We start from the raw sequence: 21,248 nt of genomic DNA, 5'->3' as shown, positions 1-21,248 counted from the left end.
AGCTGTTTACTTTCTCGTCGTCCACGTATCACCCTTTTGTCCCTGTTGGGACAACACCAATCAAACACAACAGATGGTCATTTGTTGATGATTATGCTTGTTTGTTATTTTTTTCTGCTCTATTGTTTTGTTGGATTACTTCAGGTTACAGGTGTCACTAGACAGTTTCTTAAGCACGGGGATCAAAAAAATCACAGCATATCCACGGAGTGAATGATGATGAGTGGGCGAAGCTGCGGAGGTTCATCGGTAAACCGTGAATCTTCCGTGAATTCTGCCCAGTACATCATCACCGACGTGAGATCGGGCGCGTTTATACTAAAGGTTCGATGAGTTATGACGACTTGCAGCTCACTTTAATTTTACATGTACGCTGTGAATTTTCGTTGTTTAGAAAACCATTGCCTTAGAAAACATCTGGCGTCTTTCGTTAAGCAGCTGGCGTCTTTTCATTTTGCTTTAGAAACATCTGGCGTTCTTTCGTTTTGCTTTTACAAAACATCTGGCGTCTTTCGTTGGTTTATTTCATCAATCAACGGCGTTTTGAACAAAATTTTGATTGTTTAATCGCGCACAGGAGAAATCTCACCAGGCACTACCTTGGAGGTAAACAATGGCTGCTAATGGGAATGAGAGACAGAAGAAGTCGGCTTTTAGCTAACACTTACACTTCTACTTCTACTAACGTTTCCTACTGGAACATGCCAATGGCTGCTAATGGGGAATGAGAGACAGAAGAATTCGGCTTTTAGTTAACGCGCACGCTGCGAATTTTTTATTGTTCAACAACGCACAGGAAAAATCTCCCACCGGCACCACCTTGGAGGTCAAAGCGTAAGACTGGTTACGCACTACGACTACGACTACGAGGGACGAACGGGTGCCGCCTTAAGGAGCTTCGCCCCTAAAAATAGGTCGTAATGTTCATAACGAGCTTTATTGTATGCACACACATGACGCGCTTTCTTAAAACAACAACTGCTTATTCTGTCGACGTTTCGACCGGAGCGACAGCATAAACAGCTGTTGTTTTAAGAAAGTACACCTACGTTTCTCTTATAATATATATCCTTTAAATGTATCCTGTATGATCTTGCAATACACCCTGTATATTTTGTATCCTGTAAAGCATGCACCGCCTCAGCATTACTCTACTTGCGGCGGTGCACGCTTTACAAAATACAAAAACAAAAAAAGGTCATATGATGATTTAACATTCTTTCAGTACTTCAGAGCAACTAAAGGTTGATTATATGCGGCGGGGCACGCTTTACAAAATACAGAAAAAGGTCATATAATGATTTAACATTCTTTCAGTACTTCTGAGCAACTAGAGGTTGATTATTAGCAAAAAAAAACGTCAGAATTCCACCTTTTTTTTTTAACTTCAAAGTGACAACCCACCGCCAGTATGTGGTTGTACTGTATCAGGTTTCGAAATTTGTCTCCTGCGTTTGGGATGCTGTGGCTCAGTAATCGTTCTCGAAACTTTCCAAGTTCCACTTGTAGACTTCCTTATGTTCTAAAGCATTCTTTGAAAGAAATGACTAGGCTTGCGCAGACGCCGTTAAATTTCGTGGCGCCACTGCGAGCTAGTGAAAGAACTTCAAAGTTTTGTTCACCTGCTGTCTTTCTAGTTTATAAGCACTCTTACACCCATATTAATTAACATTTTTCGCTGATGGCAGGGTAAATCACTAATGCGACTTAACCTGATCGTTTTTAAGCGTTCCTCTAAAAAGGGCCCTATGTATTTCACCCGTGGGATCACCGACAGATTTTTGCAGTAGGGTATCCCGGAACGGACATCAGCCTCGACTAGGGCGGAATCTCGTGTAACTTCACTTGAACCACATGTCCTTTATTTGAACGACTTGTTACAAACTGCGCCTTCACTTGCCCGGGTCTTCTCTCGCACTCGGCTCGAACGTGCGGAGCTGCTGAGGCGCAACTTCGTCGTCGTCGCCCAGACGCTGACGGCTCGCCATAAGTTGATCGGCACATTCCATAAAAGACTCACGGGATTCCTTATGCATTCGTCTAAGACTGCTCGGAGGCGAAAGCCATCTTGTTCCTTTTTTTCTTCTCACTCGATGAGCTGATCCGCTCCCGCCCCCTCTCCGAAAGCTTTCTTCACCCAACGAGGTTTTACACTGCCTCCAGTATCGGAGGCATTGCAAGCTTTGTGCACGTCGTTTGGTTTTGGACTGCCTCCGTGATCGGCGCACCTTGAACAAGCGCCAATCTAACGTGATTACGTCATCATGTGATGTGTCGTCAGGATGTCATCACAATTTTTGCTGATCTTTGACGTCATGATGTCGTCATCTGATGACGTCATCACATAATTATGGCTTTCTTGCATCACTCGTGTTGACGCCGCCGACGCCGTCGGTCAGTTTTCACGTTTAATGAGGCATCTAAGGCTTTCGCCTTAATAACATCCAAAATAGAGCACGCGGTATCAGTACTAGCAAGAATGCGTGCGCTTCCCTAAAGTATGCAGACCTAATTACGCGCTGAACAAGCGGCGAAAGGCGCGCCAGTTGGAACATGTCTCAAATGAGGGATTAACATCGCAAACACGCGGAGAAGAAAAGAAAAAAACGAGGATGTGCGCCTACTCGTCGAGACTAATTACGCACACTCGTCAAGATTACTGTCAGGGATTACGTCAAGATATTCTTAATTCAATAGTAATAGCTTTAAAAATAAAGGTTCAATGTCGCAAATTTCAGAAGGACTACGCCGATAATGCTATTAAAGTATTAGAGAGCGTCCCTCATAATCATATCGTGCTTTTAGGACGTTAAACCCCAGATATTATTGAAGTATTAGGGAATAGCAACATCTGCCACCTACAGCCAGTTCGCAGTGCTCAGGGCTTATATTGAGAAAATAAAGGGCGTCGTTATAGAAAGGCAGGCGTTAGGTCGTTGTTTTCTGCCAGAAGTAAGCTTGGTAGCCTGTGTCAGCAGGTTAATCGAGAGATCAAGACGAAAAGATGTAGGAAGAAGCACCGCCAGAAGTATGTTGAATGTTGTGATAGTGTTGGTGTATAAGATACCTCTTTCTTGCGGGCGTTACTATGTTGTTCAAACGGTCCGGTGCGCTAATGACCGCATGCGCGAGCATGCGAACAACGTCCGTAAACAAGCCAGAGATAGTCAACTGTCTCTTCACTGTAATGAATGTGGTTGCCAGCCATCTTCTAAATATTCGATTTTCTTTTCAAAGTACCACGATGAAAGCGTGCATGTTATTTCTGAAGCGTATCATATCTATAACGTCGTAGAGGCATGGGTCAGCATCCCCTCTATCTCCCTCCTTCCGAAGAAGTTAACTCTCCTGTCCGATTGAGCTCTTATTTTATTTTTTTTTTGGCCTCTGCGCAGGCTAATCATCATTTTTTTTCCTTTTGTGTTTTCCTTGAGATTGTGGTGGAGTATATATATATGCGGACTGGAAGAATAAAACACATTTGGTTATTAGTCAGCGCCGCTGTTTGAGTTCTTTCTTCGTCCCGTCTTTTAGCGCTGTTTTCTACTGTTAATCGTGAACCAACCAGCCCAAAGGCGTACCCTACTGCCGTATAATTTATCGCTGCCGTTCTGTAAAGCTTCGTAAATACTTAACGAATTAGTTGTCATTCGTCATAAAGGAGTACGAGCGTTACCTGGCAACAATGGCTAAATGAGGTTTGCCTTTACGGCTGACAAAAAGAATGTTATAGATGCTATGCACTACCATGCGGGGAATCAAAAACCCCTTTACCTGCAAGAAATTACCTGAGAGATGATGTACAAGGCATATTGACAAAGCTCACAGAATGCCACATTGGTGTTGTTACTCTTGTCTGTAGTCGCTTCCATCTAGAGCAGGGAGGCCATTGCAACAGTCAAGGTAGGTAAAAACTTTATTTTTCTTTTTGAAAGGAAACGGGCAAAGGGATAGAGGTAGGGGGAGGTTGCTACACACGGTAGTCCTCCGCAACCTTCTCTGCCCTACAAGATTAATTGGACGTAAACTTTTGCCGTACCGTGGAGAATTTTAGAAATGTTGCACCGCACACAGACGGGGACAGAGTGACGAATAAACGAGACACAACGCTGTCTTCGAAAATTACAGAGATCACAGTACCGTTGATACCAAACGAGCTTTGCGATTTCTGTTCGAGTCATGACATGTCAGTGATAGCGGCAGCACGTATGCAGTTATGCCATAGCCTATCTTGCGTAACGAGGAATTTTCACACGTACACCGGTGTCTTTCTCGAGGTTCCAGATAAGTTCAAAATTAACCGGCTAACACGGCTTTCTCTTGAGCACGCGCAGATAAATTTCCGTCTTCGTTCTTTGCCACCACCATGCGTTCTCTGCAATTTATGGTTTGTTGCTGTGTTATTGTATTCTACTGTGCTAATGTTCCTTTTTGCTCTGCTTGTGCCCATGTTTATATGCCTACCCTTTTAAATGCGAATGCATTTCTTAGTCGGGCTATGTCAGGCGTCCGGCGTTGTCCGCGGCGCCCTCTCCCATAGCAACAGCTGCGGGCGCGCGCGCTTATCCTCGCCCCTAGCAACCGGAGCATGTGGTGCGAGAGAGCGTAGGAGAGGGTAGGTGCAGTGCTTCGCCGCTCCTTCTCTCGCCGTTCGCTCTCTCTCCTCCCTGCGCCCCACTGTCCCATCCGCTCGCGCCTCACTCTCGACCGTTCGCTGGCTGGGCGCCTCTCAAGAACATCCGGAAATATGTGCTCGAGACGCCGCTGTGAAACGCCAACGCCGAGCCGAGAACGCTGGCGCCCCACTCTCCCGTCCGCTCGCGCCTCACTCTCCCGTCCGCTCGCGCCTCACTCTCGACCGTTCGCTGGCTGGGCGCCTCTCAAAGCTATGGCAGAAGTCGGTGAAGGCGAATGTCTGACGGCAACGGTACCCTCTCTCGGCGCAAGAAATACATTCACATTTCCTCACGATTCCCTTCGGGGAGGTGGGGGCATTTTTTCGTTACCACAAAGCCCTACCAACGTCGTCAACTTTCAATACTCCGAAAAGCATTGTTGAGCAAGATTAAGCTGTCGGACTCACCAATGTGCGTCCAATGTAACGTCCAAGAAGATCTGCATCATGTTCTTTGTGAATGTAAGCTATACGCATCAGAGAGACAGTCTCTGAAGGTGGCCTTGCGTCTTCAACGGAGATCGTGCTTAGAGTTGCGACATGTTCTGGGCCCATGGCAAAGCAGCACCTGTGCGCTACGTGACACGAAAGCGCTGTTGACTTTCTTGCGGGCCACGAGACTGAACTAAACTTTGTAAACTTGTGTGGCTGTATGTGTTATGCGTTTATCACTGTATATATCATAATCGTCACCCAGCACCTGGAGTAGCATGTCAGGCGAACAGCCAGGCAAACATCTCCAGCTTCATTAAAATGTTTATGTCTCTCATTAGGGGCATACTAAGTGCCGCGCACTCCCATAACAGAGAATACCATCTCTAGATCGAACGTTGCTGAAATTCCTCCCACACTACTGCTTTATAACGAAAGAAACCATAAACGGTTAATCAGCATTACCAAGCGCAATACAAATGTTTCGTTTATTTCTCTGCGTAATTTTTTAATGATTTATTTGTTCAATATTACAGAACGCTGCCAGCCTTTTGTGGGGCAGCAGTTGTTTAAGACAGCGGCAGCTGGCCATCATTCATTCGTTAAGATGATACAACAGCAAATCGTGCCATTGCAGTATGTGTTATGCCGTAAATTTTTTAGTAACTCATCATATGGTTGACCTGGTAGACAGAACTAATGTGACGAGGAGTTTAAAAATGGTTCGTACGCCAACATTACATCAGTGTGCATACGTTTGTTCTTTTTTTTTTGTTTCTGAGCTTTCATTTTTCAAACCAAATCAAATCAAACTTGACATCAGGTTGCCTTGACGTCGGGGTTGACATGTCATCTAACTTTTGTTTTCTTTCTCTGTCATGTTGCTCGTGCATGCGCATTTGTTTTGCGAAAAGCTAGAGGCTGTCAACTCGTACTTTGTGCTCAGCCATATTCGCGGATCAGTGCTTGCATTCCGAGCGCGTGTCAAAACTAACGATAAAAGAACGCGTCAGAACGCGAGTTCGCATTAGCATGTACGAAGTACTGAGTGAGCGATACAACAACAACAACAACAACAACAACAACAATAACAACAACTTCAACATTCCTCCAGAAGCCAGCATATCAAGTAAACAAGCTTCGCGCTATACCTTTGCGTATTTTCTTGTTTCTCCTAAGTTATTTGTATTACTGTCTAGGTAAGAAAACGCGCCGTCCGCCACTGTTTATGCAAACAACGCCAGCGGAGCGTTTGAATTTTCAGCTCCGGAAGAGGGGGCTGACGGGAAGGGAGGACTGGAGCCGGAAGAAGCCAAGATGAAAACTAAGACATAGTCTAAACGCGTGGAAACGGGGACCATAAGTGAGATAGCGCGGCCTCGTGTCGCCGTCACTTCGGCTCGAAGAAATTCTCGACGACAGCGGCGCCGAAGACATTATGCGGAAGCGAAATCTCTATTTATTTTAGACTTGCCCGAAACACGAACGTGTGCGTGCGTTTTTCAACAAGTCCCGTATAAGGCTGTACTGATGACGGTGGTGCAGCCGCGCGCTCGATATTCGTCGACCCTCTCTTTATGCGATTCATTCCGAGATGTTCGCTGCATTAAGCTTCCATCAACACGCCGCACAGATTTGCCTCGGCTCGCCCTCTCCTCCGTTTGATCTTTTATTCTTTTCTTTGTTTTTTATCGACGCACTTATCGCTCCTCGGCCGTGTCTTACCAGCAGAACACATTAGTCGACGGGGAGCGGAGATCATGTGAAAGGTTCGCGTCCTGATAATTTTCACGTCGAAGCTTGTTCGAAAGTTCTTGAGCTTCAGCAACTTTAGCAGATTTCCGAGATAGAGTGAAGCATTGTGCAAACTTGTAAGTCACTTCTTAGTTTTCATTTTCATGGTTACGAAGAAAACGAAGGCTTTAACTATCGGTATAGTTAAAGTACTAGTGTGTGCCGACGACATCTCTAACGTGCCTCTGTGTTTACATTAGCATTTAAACCTGCCAATAAGTGCGAAGTTAACTCGAAATTTCTTTTGGGTTTGCATCTGTGGCAACCGAAGGAGAGAGAAAGAAAAAGGTTCAGCCTAATTTACAAATATATTCGCTCGTTAAAGGGCCCCTAAACCACTCCAAGTTAAAAGACGAGAGAGTGGTTTCTTTCTCGCCTGCACCACTCCGATTCCTACCGGCGCTGTCTCCACCGCGCCACTTATTTATTTGTAAAACACGTGGACAATGTCAGCACTAAGCGTTGAGCCTATCAGCATCTTGCGCCTTTCAGACGCTGTTATCTCCGCTTGTGTAATCGAAAACACACAAAACGGAGTGAAATCAGTTGACCATGCACGATATATAGTCATGCGAGATAAGACACAACGGACGAGCGACTGCTTGGCAAAGCAGGGTAGGAGACAATTCACAATTGATATTGCTCGTATATGTACCCGTCGAGTGCTTATTTCCTTATGACGTCACCTGAGCAGACTGCTGTCGTCATGAATTGGGCCGAAAAGACGGCAAACGCCATGAGAAAATACCGCGCTCGTGCTTTGTATATTCAGAGGCTGTTTAGGGGCCCTTCAAGGACTGTTTGTAAATCACTTGTTGTTGTTGTTGTTGTTGTTGTTGTTGTTGTGTTGTTGTGTTGTTATTGTGTTGTTGTTGTTGTTGTTGTTGTTGTTGTTGTTGTTGTTGTTGTTGTTGTTGTTGTCTCGTTTCGCCAATCGTGGACACGGGCGAAAGAGCGAAAACTGTGGAACCGTGTATAAACGCAGCGACCCACCTCTTCACAGCTGGGGTAGCCAGCAGACTCCCAAAGTGCTCCCAGCGGGTCGGTCATCACTTCCGGTGGTGCGACGTTTCGGCGACGTGGAGGATTCGGCGGCGGGTGGCTTGACCAGTCTTGCTCCCACCAGGGCCATCGCTGATGCTCTCCTGGGTACGTCACAATTGTCATTTTTTTACTTCACTACTAGCTTCTTCGATAAGACCTACTCATGTTTGAGGCATGGGATGGAAGTGCTTCGTTTCTGCTGTTAGATACAACCAAACGAATCCAACACACAGTTAGGCCAGGTAAAGCACAGGGGACGTTAAATGTTGTCTAACTGTAGTGTAGTAATTACTACACTAATCCAGCGCGTCATAGCAAGGAAGATACGCTCCCGTGTAGCACTTAAAAGATTTAAGGAAAAAAGTTGGTAAGCAACACAATCCTTGGATGTAGACTGAATGATGACAGGGTTGCTGTTACTACAGCGGATGGCAAAAATTAGCCGACAATATTAAGCAGTTAGCTTACACTACCCAACGGTTAGTCAACAGGAGTAAGCGCAGGTAGTTTGCGAGCATTTACGGTAGTTGAAATTTGTCAGAATTTATTGAGCACAACCGCATCGTGACCTGTTACGGAAAGCTCGGGGAAGAGGTCCACGAAGTACATTATCTTGAAAAACAGCGATGTGTACTCTTACGTGGGCTTTAATTGTTCACGCAGAAATAAACTCAACTATTGAAGAAGCCTTAAAATGTTAAAGCATCGTTACTCTGGGATAGTGGTCACGCCTTCCTGTATTTTTTTACGGTATCGCTTTTGTAAGAGCCGGTACAATATCCGTTCTTGGAACGTTCAGAGAGAGCGCTGTCATACTTCCAGGCAACCGAAATTTTCGTACGAAGGGTCTCTGAAAAAAAAAACACGGTTGATCCCTCCGTCATAGGAATTGGAATAACACGAAAGTAAAGCGTTCCCTTACAGAAGTAACTGAACGCTTACTGTACATTGATATAAGAGAGTTTGCACAATGTATATTGATGTCTGGCAGCTAATGGCGCCGTTTAACCTGTATACACCCACTTTGATGATTGGTGGTACATCTCCATCCCGACGACTAACGTCCATGTTAAATGATTTAAACAAACCCTTGTGGTAGCTGTAGTAGTTAACGGTGAAAGCGTAATCAGAGAACGAGGTGTGATAGCCAGAAGAGCGTCGCATATTGGACGCAGAACTTGGTCGCCATCCCGCGGCATGTTAAAATGTGATTGAACACCACGGCCGGACTAGAGGGAAACGCAAAGCGCGTCGTGCCGCCCCGGTAGCCCGGCCGCGATTTTTCTCGGGGCGAGCGCGTGAGCGGGGAACGCGGTGTTACAGCCATTTGAGGCAGGCGCGCGTCGCAGAGCTATTTTTGGTTTGTATTAGCGTGATGCTGAGCGAGGCCGACGCTATAGCCGACGCTTTTACGACGCTTGGGCAAAGTTCGCCACCTCGCGGTGTGTTAAGGCATTGACAAAATTCAACTTCTATTGAAAACGCGCCGAATGGGACGGACGCGTAACGTGTTGCAGGTGCTAGTCGCGGAGGCCACAGCAATGACGAATTGCTTTACCTTATTACTCCCAGAGGTAAACACCACCCAGCCGACCGGGAGAGTGGTAGATATAAAAGGCGCGTTTGTAAGCCTCCAGAGTCTGTGACCGTGGCGCAGTGGATAGCGTACCCGGCATCTGTTGTTGCGGACCGAGTGGTCGTGGGTTCGATGCCTGTTGACGGTACCTTTTTTTCTTTGCCGTCTGATTGTGTATATTTTTTCGACGTCATTTTCGTGACGGAAATACGTCACTGAAGTCTTGGTGGACCACGGCATAAAACACTTTCGTGTTAAAAAATTGGCCGCGTATCTGCGTGCTTCGCTGCAAATGTCGTGACGATAGAAGAGGCGCTGCGTGAGATATGGACGCCATCTGGCAATGCGTCGGGAAACATGAGTGCTGTATTGCGGGCTGGTAGTCCCGGCGCAGCAGCAGGCGAATACCGGCGGTGACCAACGCGACCGGTGGGGACGCCAACCAGCCCGAACACGCGGTTTGGCGCGATGCGCTGAAGAAGAAGAAACGTCCGCAGTCAACGAGTACTCTCCACACACTCTTTTATTTACACGTCGCCTGCGTAAAACAGGAATGCCAGAGCGGCGCCCCATGGCATTCGTACAGTGCAATACAGAACCGAAACCGAAACACAACAATGAGCTCGTGCAGAGGGCATGGAGGAAGGCAAGTTTCAGCGCAGTCGCATTTTCAGCGCAGCTTAAGAAAGTAGAGTCTTTGGAATTGCGTATGTATGCACTTTCTACTAAAGGAACACAACACCTAATACTTACCTAGTGATGTTGCGCCTGAGATATGCGTGGTATTTACTTTTTGATCGACAACGTTCACAAGTATGAACAGCCGTACCTGTTCAAGATGGCTGGTCCTTGGGCAAGTGGTTAAACTTTGGCCGAGTGGTTGAATCGAGTGACGTGCCGACAAACAGAAAGACAGACAGACCAAAATTCCTGCGTTTAAGTATCCCAAGATAGACTATCGTCTTTAAGAAAGAAAATTATGAGTAGTTTGAGCGAGAATTTCTTTTCCGGCATACCGAAACCGTACTACATATAGAGCAAGTAGGCACCTGACTCAGCGACGGCGATGAATGCATGAACTTTCAAGACAGAACTCAATTTATTGCTGTAGCTCGTGAACATAAATTTCTTTCATCTCACCAACGCTGCTTCGAGAGCCTAAGTTCCGTACTGTGCCGCCCATTACAGGGTCGTAAGTTCCATGTTCCTCAACGACCCCCCCCTCCCTATTTTCTGAAAAAGAATAAAATAATTACACGTTACAGCCATATAGCTTTTCATTTAGTACCGACGTAACGTGGTAACGTGACAACGTGCAAACGACCACCGTTTAAACTGCCCACAACACCTCTTACTACACCATTTCTTTCACTTAACGTTCACGTTCCAGCGTTGCACTTTTCACTTTCCATTGCACATTAACTGCAGCGCGGCTGTAATGAAAACAGGCTGTGCCGAGGCTATCCAGCCACCAGGAACCAGTGTTTTATAGTCGCTTTCACTCTTTTTGTTTTATAGTTCTCTTCTGCCTCGGCCCTCCAGCGCCGGCATAAATTAAGTTTCTCGCCGGCGGAAAAATTCCACTTTCTCTCTGTGACCAAGAGGAATTCGCGCAAGGCGGTTTCACTCGGGTCTGTTATTCATATTTATATCTGCTTCTGCATATCCCCTCTGTCCGGCCCCGTCGTACTTAACACTGTGTGGAGAGATTTCGTTACTCGCTAATTCGAGATGTTCGAAATAAGCGGTCTCGCAGGGACGCTGCAGAAGCACACCGCAGCGCGATTTTAACAGCGTAGCCCAATGCGACTAAGGAGAGAAAATGAACTCCTCGGCGCACAAATGAAGACATTTTCTCTTTGTCGAAATTTATATAACACGGTCGTATAATTCGCTCGGAGACTGAAAGGTCAGGCGGAGTGAAATAATGAAAGGCGACGACGAGGAAGGAGCAGAAATGGTCTTGTCCTCCGTTCGGGCCTTTAAAAAAATTTAAGATAAACACAGCGAAAGGGACCCAAGAGCGCGCCACGAATCATAACGTCTGGGAACCGTTGAATTAAATAAGACTCGAGACTCGAGGACGGATTATTTTATAGGCAGCTTAAAGGGAAGGCGAGCATGGTGAAATTTAAGGCTGCCTTCCGAACAAGCGTAATTTGGTTACAGGGGCTCCGGGAGCACAATGTGTTGCGTCCGTTCTTAGAAATCGAGAAGATTGGGGACCGACTAAGGTCAGTTCTTGTTTTCGCGGCATATTCCGGCAATGAAATGCGAAAGCGTACCATGGCGGCACATGACTAAACTTGAAAAAAAGAAATGTTGCCAAGACGCCACCTCCCTTTCTTGAGACACGCATACACTTATATTTAACACAAGTGATTCGCTTGAGTTCCGCATAGATAAACAGCAAATGCTCTAAGAAACCGGGTACGCTAATTTTTAGGTTAATTGGTCCTTGTTTTCGTAATTTCTCTTTCCTTGCTCAACTTCTAGTGCAACGATTCACTCATTAAGTTCAGTCTGGCTCATTTCTCTTCATATCGTCCTTGACAAAAAGAAAAGAAAGGAAAAAAAAATGGCCGCGTATCTGCGTGCTTCGCTGCAAATGTCGTGTAAAGACGATAGAAGAGGCGCTGTGTGAGATATGGACGCCATCTGGCAATACGTCGGGAAACATGAGTGCTGTGTTGCGTGCTGGTAGTCCCGGCGCAGCAGCAGGCGAAGACCTGCGGTGACCAACGCGACCGGCGGGGACGCCAGCCAGGCCGAAAACGCGGTTTGGCGCGAAGCGCTGAAGCAGAGAAACGTCCGCACTCAACGAGTACTCTCCACACACTCTTTTATTTACACGTCACCTGGGTAAAACAGGAACGCCAGAGCGGCGCCCACAACCGGCAGCCTGAAGGCCGCCCACAACGCTGCTTTTTCATTTTTTAAATATTTTTTTTCACCTTCTTGGCCTTCTCAAAACTAAAGTTTTTCAACACGAACCCATGGCATTCGTACAGTGCAATACAGAACCGAAACCGAAACACAACAATGAGCTCGTGCGAAGGGCACGGAGGAAGGCAAATTTCAGCGCAGTCGCATTTTCAGCTTTGTTGAAACAGCGCTCACTAGACGACGACGAAGTAAAAGAAGGCACAGGACAGGCAGCGCCTGTCCTGTGCCTTCTTTTACTTCGTCGTCGTCTAGTGAGCGCTGTTTCAACAGATGAACGCATACCAACTCGCTCAAGCTTCCATTCTTATGCATTTTCAGCGCAGCTTAAGAAACTAGGGTCCTTAAAATTACGTATGTATGCATTTTCTATTAAAGGAACACGCCACCTAATACTTACCTAGTGATGTTGCACCTCAGATATGCATGATATTTACTTTTTGATCGACAACGTTCACAAGTATGAACAGCCGTACCAGTTCAAGACGGCTGGCCCTTGGGCAAGTGGTTCAACTTTGGCCGAGTGGCTGAATCGAGGGACGTGCCGACAAACAGAAAGACAGACAGACAGAAAGACAGACCAAAATTTCTGCGTTTAAGTTCCCCAAGAAAGACTATCGTCTTCAAAAAAATCACAGCATATCCACGGAGTGAATGATGATGAGTGGGCGAAGCTGCGGAGGTTCATCGGTAAACCGTGAATCTTCCGTGAATTCTGCCCAGTACATCATCATCGACGTGAGATCGGGCGCGTTTATACTAAAGGTTCGATGAGTTATGACGACTTGCAGCTCACTTTAATTTTACATGTACGCTGTGAATTTTCATTGTTTAGAAAACCATTGCTTTAGAAAACATCTGGCGTCTTTCGTTAAACAGCTGGCGTATTTTCGTTTTGCTTTAGAAACATCTGGCGTTCTTTCGTTTTTCTTTTACAAAACATCTGGCGTCTATCGTTGGTTTATTTCATCAATCAACGGCGTTTTGAACAAAATTTTTATTGTTTAATCACGCACAGGAGAAATCTCACCAGGCACTACCTTGGAGGTAAAGAATGGATGCTAATGGGAATGAGAGACAGAAGAAGTCGGCTTTTAGCTAACGCTGCGAATTTTTTATTGTTCAACAACGCACAGGAAAAATCTCCCACCGGCACAACCTTGGAGGTCAAAGCGTAAGACTGGTTACGCACTACGACTACGACTACGAGGGACGAACGGGTGCCGCCTTAAGGAGCTTCGCCCCTAAAAAGCCTGAGCCCTGGTTGTTGCCATGACGACGCGTTGCGCTGTGGTGAGGAACACGGAAAAGCTTAAACTGCGGGTCGTTATGTCTCCCCAATCGCTCGATTTAAATTGCTTTTCCACGAGCGTGAAAAACAGACGTCGCATTCGCATCTCGCGAATGTTGCAAGTAGAAACCCCCAGGGCAATTCGAGATAGCGCTTTGCCGGAAAGGACGTCCCGGAAATTAAAAACACTTGATTTTACTTCCTATGGAACGCCCGTTAACGTTGATACCAGCCGTTACAAGGGCGATGCTGAAACTTCAGGTGTGCACGTTTCATCGCGTTCGTGTTGTAGCCAGAACAGCGAGACAGCGTTAGAAAGGTGCTTACGTCATTGTTAGATGGAGAACTCGGCACGATTTTGTTTGAGTGTGTACCTCGCGATGCTTTCACTGGGTATTGCACAAAGAATGGGAAGAATCGATAAAATTGAAATCAGTTCTTCGTTTTGTTGGGTTACAAATTTCCCCTTACAGGTACGTAAAGGATTCCGGATTCGGGTTAGGCAATTCAGGAGGAATCTTCAAGGAAAGAAACGCGGATTCAGAGAAGCAGGAAGGCATAGTAGAGAAGATGGTAAAGTTAACTAAGGTCGTGCCCGTTCGGCAACCCTACACTTGAGGAAAGGGAAAAAAATGTGATACGCAATGAAAATCAAAGAGCAACAGCCCGCAATCCTGTTTAGGGATCGCTTGCTTCACAATTCAAAAGCGAGGGCACTTTTTTTGCGAAAATAATCATTTTAAGAATGACATTCTTTCGCAATCGATATAAAGTGTCGACTAGTTAATTTCTGCTAGTAATATGACATTCACTTACGGAGTAGGTATATCGAATGATGTCATCAAACACGGAAAAATTCACAGGGTCCCTTATGCATTCATCTAAGATGACTCGAAGGCGAAAGCCATCTTTTCTTCTCATTCGATGGCTTTCCGCACTTAACGTGGTTTTGCACTACCTCCGGGGTCGGTGGCACACCAGCTGGTTTTGCATGCCTGCGTGATCGGCCCACCTTTGGCCAAGTGATCATGTCATTTGGTGACGTCACTGTGTGACGTCGAGTAATCAGACGTCACAGTGACGTCATGGTGACGTCATGGTGACCTCATAACGAAGACACAGATTTTGTGGATCTGCGACGTCATATGATGACGTCATCACGTGGTAATTAATTTTTGCATCCCTCGTGTTGACACCGCCGACGCGGGACCCCGGTAAATTTTCGTGTTTGATGATACATCTAAGGATTTCGCCTTAATAAATTATTTAGTTTAGCCTTCGGAGGTATGCTGCGCCATGTCGCTACCGGTGCCTTAAGAAGGTCCTGCTCTGAATGTGGAGTGCTGTGGGTGATGATGGCCCCGCCACGGTGGTCTAGTGGTTATGGCGCTCGACTACTGACCCGAAGGTCGCGGGATCGAATCCCGGCCGCGGCGGCTGCATTTTCGATGGAGGCGAAAATGTTTGAGGCCCGTGTACTTAGATTTAGGTGCACGTTAAAGAACCCCAGGTGGTCGAAATTTCCGGAGCCCTCCACTACGGCGTCTCTCATAATCATATCGTGGTTTTGGGACGTTAAACCCCAGATATTATTATTATTATTATGTGGGTGATGATGTCCTTCAGAAATGACGCCAAGACACTGTGTAAGAAAACAAAGCGGGAAAATAAGATACATAGAAAGAGGAGCGTAAGGAATATGGTATGGGGGGAGAAAACTTGTAAGGGAAAGAATGACAAGCAAGCAGGTGTTGTGAGGGACACGACCTTGCGCATTTCGCGCATAACTTTTGAATTCCTGCCTGCGCAATTTTAGTTTAAAAAACCTGCAAATGAGCAAGAAATGCTTGAAAACATTAATTAATTAATCAATCAATTATTAATTAATTTATTTATTTATTTATTTATTTATTTATTTATTTATTTCATTTGCATACGCAAGTTCACACTGACACACAGGAGAGAGGAAGAGAGCAGGAGGACAACCTCCACCTAGTGGGGTACAACACTTGCCTACTCTTTCGGGTGGAAGGAAGAGATAGAGAAAAGGAAGTTGGGGGAGAGAAAGAGGAAAGAAGATAGGAAAGGGAAAAAAAGGCGAAGTCTTGGAAATATAGAGCTCATAAAACGTGCAGACACTGCGTGCTTTTTGCTTAGCAGGCAGGTGTTTCTATAGCTTCAGGGCAATGTATTATTGCAGTTTCCAAAGCGTCGTGCGTCTGAGACATACATCTAAGATCTGCAATTACCTTCACCGCTATAAAGAGCATACACCGATAACTTCCTGATATAGTTATCTAAACTTGGGTACAATGCCTACACATTGAATCTCCAAGCCACATTGAGCTTCACGGGTTCTTCTAAAAGAGCTCCTAATGTACCTGTTGTGGTCCACGAGTGCTGCACGGAACTTCTGCTGAACGTCCCCAAGGTAAAGTTGGAGTTAGCTAAATGATTTCCTTGCTTTTGAACCGTCACTGCCGATTAAATGCACGCAGAGCGGCATAATTACAAGAGGCCCAGGTGAGAAGCAGTGTAGAGCTTTCGTGCTCCCCTATCACGGGCGCTTTTTTTATTGTTTTTGAACTATAGCAGCTCAGCTAAAACTTTGCCCAACGGGAAATCGGAGGCAATTTAGCGCGCGCACTGAACACTGAGTCAGAATCTGGTAACCAGCTATTTAAACTCGAATCTAGCTAAGTGCATTCCTACGTAGCTGGTTAGGAAATATAGCGACGCTGGGCGCACAACAAATCACCGTCAAGCACTGTGCTCAATTTAAAGTATTTCTTTTTTCTTTCAGACAATCTTCGTTTGTTTTCAGCCAGGTACACTTTTCCGGTGTTGGAGGGCGCAGGAATCTTGCCCGAGGATTTTCAGGAAAATGAGCTCAATATTTTTTCAAGGAAATAATTTATTGACAGTCTTGTTGAAGCTCGCTTAATACGTGTGTGCGGCAACCATTATCAGGTCGGGCAAGAAGTAATTAATCATATCTCTCTTTTTATTCGCTAAAATAGCCCAGGGCAACGAACTACTCTTGTCTTTAGTGAGCGAACTACCAAGGCACAAAATTTTAAAAAAATGATTGAAGTGGTTAGAAACGCTTGCTTTGTCGGAAATCCGAGCACCATGTAACGAGGACTCTGGTTCAAGCATGTTATCCTCTCCGAAATATCCCTTCAGCTATCGGCCACCACCCTTCATCAGGACAACCCGCAAGTACATCGGCGACATTGGCGTAGCAAGGTAATGGGGGGGGGGGTGCATTGGGGGTCTCAACCCCCCTCATAATTCTTTTAAATCTTCCATGTGTATATATAAACGCACACATACAAACACACATGCATAAATGGTGCTTAAACCCCCATCCTCAAAAAGAAAAAAAGTTAAAGGAATCCAGGTTGCGCCCCGGTTCGGCGGCCATTCTGGAGGAACGTGTGGGTTACCGATTAATAATCGTTAGCTGCGGTTAATGAAGTTGGACGACGTGTTTTTTCGCTTCACCTTCTTTTCCTCCGCTCTGCATCGAGGGCACGATCGTTACTCGTTTAAGTTTCTGAGCAGTTCCAATTAGCCTGAAACGCGACGTCGTAACGCAATTTGTCCCGAAAAATATTGCGTTTGCAAAAGAACGTAAACGTGTAAATAAAAAGAAAAAAAAATGAAGGCTATGTCAGTGACTGCCCTGGGGCATCGTTCTCACCAATACCTCGCTTTTTAGGCTTATTCCTTCGTGAAACAAGTGGCTTAGTATCGTCGAGGTACCGGGAGCTTGTGGGTCATATGCATTGTAGTTCGGGGACTATTAACAACTCTAACAATGAGTCAAACGAAATTCGTTTTCGACTCGTCAAATATCGCGTGAGTTTGTATTCATCGGACGCTCTGTAGAGACAACTGCTCTTGCGAACAGGCGCTAGGTAATTGTGTTGTTGGACATTTCACTAACCAAGCAGGGCGGCTACTGGCAAACAGCTCTTAACGAATGCGAAGCTTCGTGAATTATGCTCGTGGAATACCACACGGCAAAAATAGAGCGCACTTCGCGAGGACCGTGGAAGGAACACGAGACGCAGCGCGTATGCCTCGTGCCTCGTGTGTCGTGAAGTGTGCGCTGTTTTCGCCTTGTGATGATGACCAGCCAATTAGCTCGAGATTTGTTCACATCCATTCCTGAAATATACCGTCCTTGTACATTTATTACGCGACCACGATTATAATGCGAAGGAGGGGGAACTTGTGCCTTCAAAAAAAATAATAAATACAAAAATAATAGTATTAATAATATAGCACGAGCACGGGTATACATTTAAGGTCAGCGATAGTCGAGAGAACAAAAATATTACTGAACGCGAAAAAAAAAACAGACAAATAACACAAGTGCCGGCGTTTATTCATCGTCACTACGTTTTGTATTGCTGTCTTCAAACACATCGTCCACTTGTGACATTGCCCATCTCTCGATCGAGGGCTCTGAGGATCACATACAGGGTTTTTGAGGGCCGAATACCGCCCACGGGTCACGGTCCAGAAAGGCGTGTGTTTACAGGTGCAACAGCGAGTTACCTCTCCTATCCACTGAACTTCAGCATTACTACCAGCCTTATGGCAGCTCACGGTTGACTCACGTCTACTCACACATACTTCAACGCAGTGACGTTCATAGCCATCTCAATATTTATTGATCAGAGACGTGAGTTTTAACCCCCCCCCCCCCCCGCAAATTTTCATAGGAATTAAAAATGTCGTTACTCGATTGCAACCACTGATAGTTCGTGTTAGAAGGTACAAGATCAAAAAGCGTATCTTAGAGCACCGATTATGCGAGATATCGGCGCTGAAGAGCATTGGCGCCATGGACGAAAAAGCTAATTATAAGCTAACGGACTCATGAGTCGACTCACCCAGACGTACTCAGACTCTCTCAGACCGAGCTGTGAGTCTGAGTCTGAGTGAGTCCGAGTGAGTACTATTTTGGTGAACTTGAGTCCGAGTGAGTCCGGTTGAGAAAAAATTTAGTGAGTCTGAGTCCGAGTGAGTCTGGTTGAGGAAAACTTTTGCGAGTTTCTGTCCGAGTGCGCCCGAAGGGCAAAATATATTTCATGAGGGAGTCTGAGTGAGCTCCACATTGTTTGCCGACCTACGCCTCTAGCCAATAATAATAATAATAGAAAAAAAAACAACGTTCCGGAGCCTTTCAGCACTCATTTGTATGTGGGTGGTTGAACGTGGGATCGTCAGAACTTAAGACTGTCGCGAGGATTTAAAGATAATAATGTGCCAGCTCACATCTGCAAAAACTTTTTATCGTACTTCAGGCATTGTGCGAACTTAGACATATATAAAAGCCCCAATATCCACATTCCTCCATTTTCAGTAAAGTATCCTTCTTGCTCATTTCCTATGCTATACATCGCGCACGTCCTTGATCCGACATCGGGTCGGGGCAGGTAAGTGTGGTGGAGTGTCCTTTTTGAGGGAGGGTGGGGGGCACGGGGCCGGAGTGCCACCCCCTCGCTACGCCACCGATATCGCTAAAATTGGCTCCAACGGCGCTCCTGAACACACGAATAGGAGAATGAGCTTCATCAAAGGTAAATATAACGAAAGACTCTGTAAAGACGTACGCCGCACGACAACTCTAATACACCGACGTCAGGCTGGAGAAATCGCCGTCTTGTTAGGAAAGTTTCGCAACTAGTGGGACGGCGACTCACAATATATTTATGACAAACGAGCTTTCTGCGCGGTGCTCCTTTAACGTCCGCCCGTTTTCAATTCGATCGGCTAACACAATAGAACCGGTCGGTAGGCTGACCAATTCGCTCAGCGTCTGATCAAAAGGGCTGTGCAGCTTATAAGTCTAGGAGGTGCGGGCGAAAGCATTAAGGGAAAGGGGTTAACGAGCAAGGAGGGAATGAAGTACTCTGAACATCGCGAAGAATAGCGTGCGACGAACTGGTGGACAACAATGGGGAAGATGAAGCGAGTCGTGTGTCCTCTCACCTTGATGACGAGTACGGGGGTAATCCAGCGTTTCAAAATCTCCACCCACGAAGGAGACGTGACGGGGAAGCGCTCTTGTCCGCGGCGTCGTCGTCGTCCACAGAGACGGCGGCGACGGTCGCGTGTCCGGCGAGCAGTGCCACTGTTGCCAACCGCGACGCATTTCCTCGTCATCGAAATCAATTCGAGCCGCGAGTCACACACAAGCCTCGCCTCACGCGACGCGAAAACTAAACGAGCAAACAACGACCAAGCGGAAGCGGCCGCCTTGAACTTTACGACGGGCCTCGCGCATTTCCGCAACGCTAGCCCGCCGTCCCGCGGTTCGAATCCGACAAAACCACAGATGGGTCGCCGGCGCGACCTCTCCAAACTCTATAATATGATCGAACGTCACTCAGCTCTGTAGGAGTAGCGGAAAAGCTAGGGCGGCACGCTTTTCCGCTTGTGTCCATCGCGTGCGCTGCGGCTCGTTTTTGAAGTGTATCCCTTGCACAGGACAGCGCCACAAAGTGCGTATAAACGAAAGGGCCGAGGTTGCCAGACTGCGCCGGCCCTGGCACCGAGGCTCTGTTTCATGCGCTGTCTCTCGTGCGTGTACCGCTACACCGCTTGTTTCGATCGTGCCCGTAATAAACGCAGCCAGTGGAGCAGAATGAGTCAGAGCCGTGGGACGGGCGGTCGAAGCGGGTACGCCTTGTCTCTATCTCTCTCGTGATTATATATATATATATATATATATATATATATATATATATATATATATATATATATATATATATAATATATATATATATTATATATATATATATATATATATATATATATATATAAATATTACATACATGTGGTGTTTTCGATGCCACAACAAATTCATACAGTAGTGGAGGTCTCCGGAAATTTGAACATTTGGTCTTCTTTAACGTACACTGACAACGTACAGTAAACGGGCTTTTAGCATTTCGCCTACATTGAAACGCGACCGCCACGGCCGGGATCGAACCCGCGACTTTCGAGTGACCACTAGAACCAGTGAGGCTGACAAGAAAGTCAAAACAGGGGCAAATGTTTGGCGCTAATACTGGTTTGTGAATTTGCGGTGCTTTGTTACCTCGGTGTATGGTTTCTGTATAAACTGTGCTGATCTTTTCGTAAAATATAAACAAATGCGTATCGCACGCATCGGGGGCTTCGCCAGAAAATTTTTTCGGAAGGAGAGGAGGGGGGGGGGAGGTTCAGCTTTTTTTTATGTATGTTCGTGCGTCTATTTTTATGTGCCCGCGTATATATACCACACCCCTACCTCCCCGCCCCCCTGGTCACGCCAATGGCATGTACTAAGCATTTGTACTTTCAGTGCATGTTGTGAACTGCTTTTTATGAAATAGTCGATAGGAGAGAAGGGAGAGAGAGGGGGGGGGGAGGATCTAGGGGTGTGCGAATGGCACTGACTACGGTGACGGGGCCCGTCAGCGCAGTACCGT

At 46.2% G+C, this 21,248-nt stretch overlaps 1 protein-coding gene across 1 annotated transcript in view; it reads right to left on the bottom strand.

Moving 5' to 3' along the window:
- Window positions 1-8,043, bottom strand: part of LOC119385850 (uncharacterized) — a 103,582-nt gene extending 95,539 nt beyond the window's left edge. The window contains 1 exon segment of the mRNA XM_037653222.2: window positions 7,895-8,043. Within this exon segment, the coding sequence (XP_037509150.2) occupies window positions 7,895-7,951 (57 nt within the window). The 5' untranslated portion in view covers window positions 7,952-8,043.
- Window positions 8,044-21,248: the final 13,205 nt, after the last annotated feature.

This window comes from Rhipicephalus sanguineus, chromosome 3, assembly GCF_013339695.2.
Source record: "Rhipicephalus sanguineus isolate Rsan-2018 chromosome 3, BIME_Rsan_1.4, whole genome shotgun sequence".
NCBI lineage: Eukaryota > Metazoa > Arthropoda > Arachnida > Ixodida > Ixodidae > Rhipicephalus > Rhipicephalus sanguineus.
Note: the sequence above shows the minus strand (reverse complement) of the source record. Positions and strands in the feature narration are given on the sequence as shown.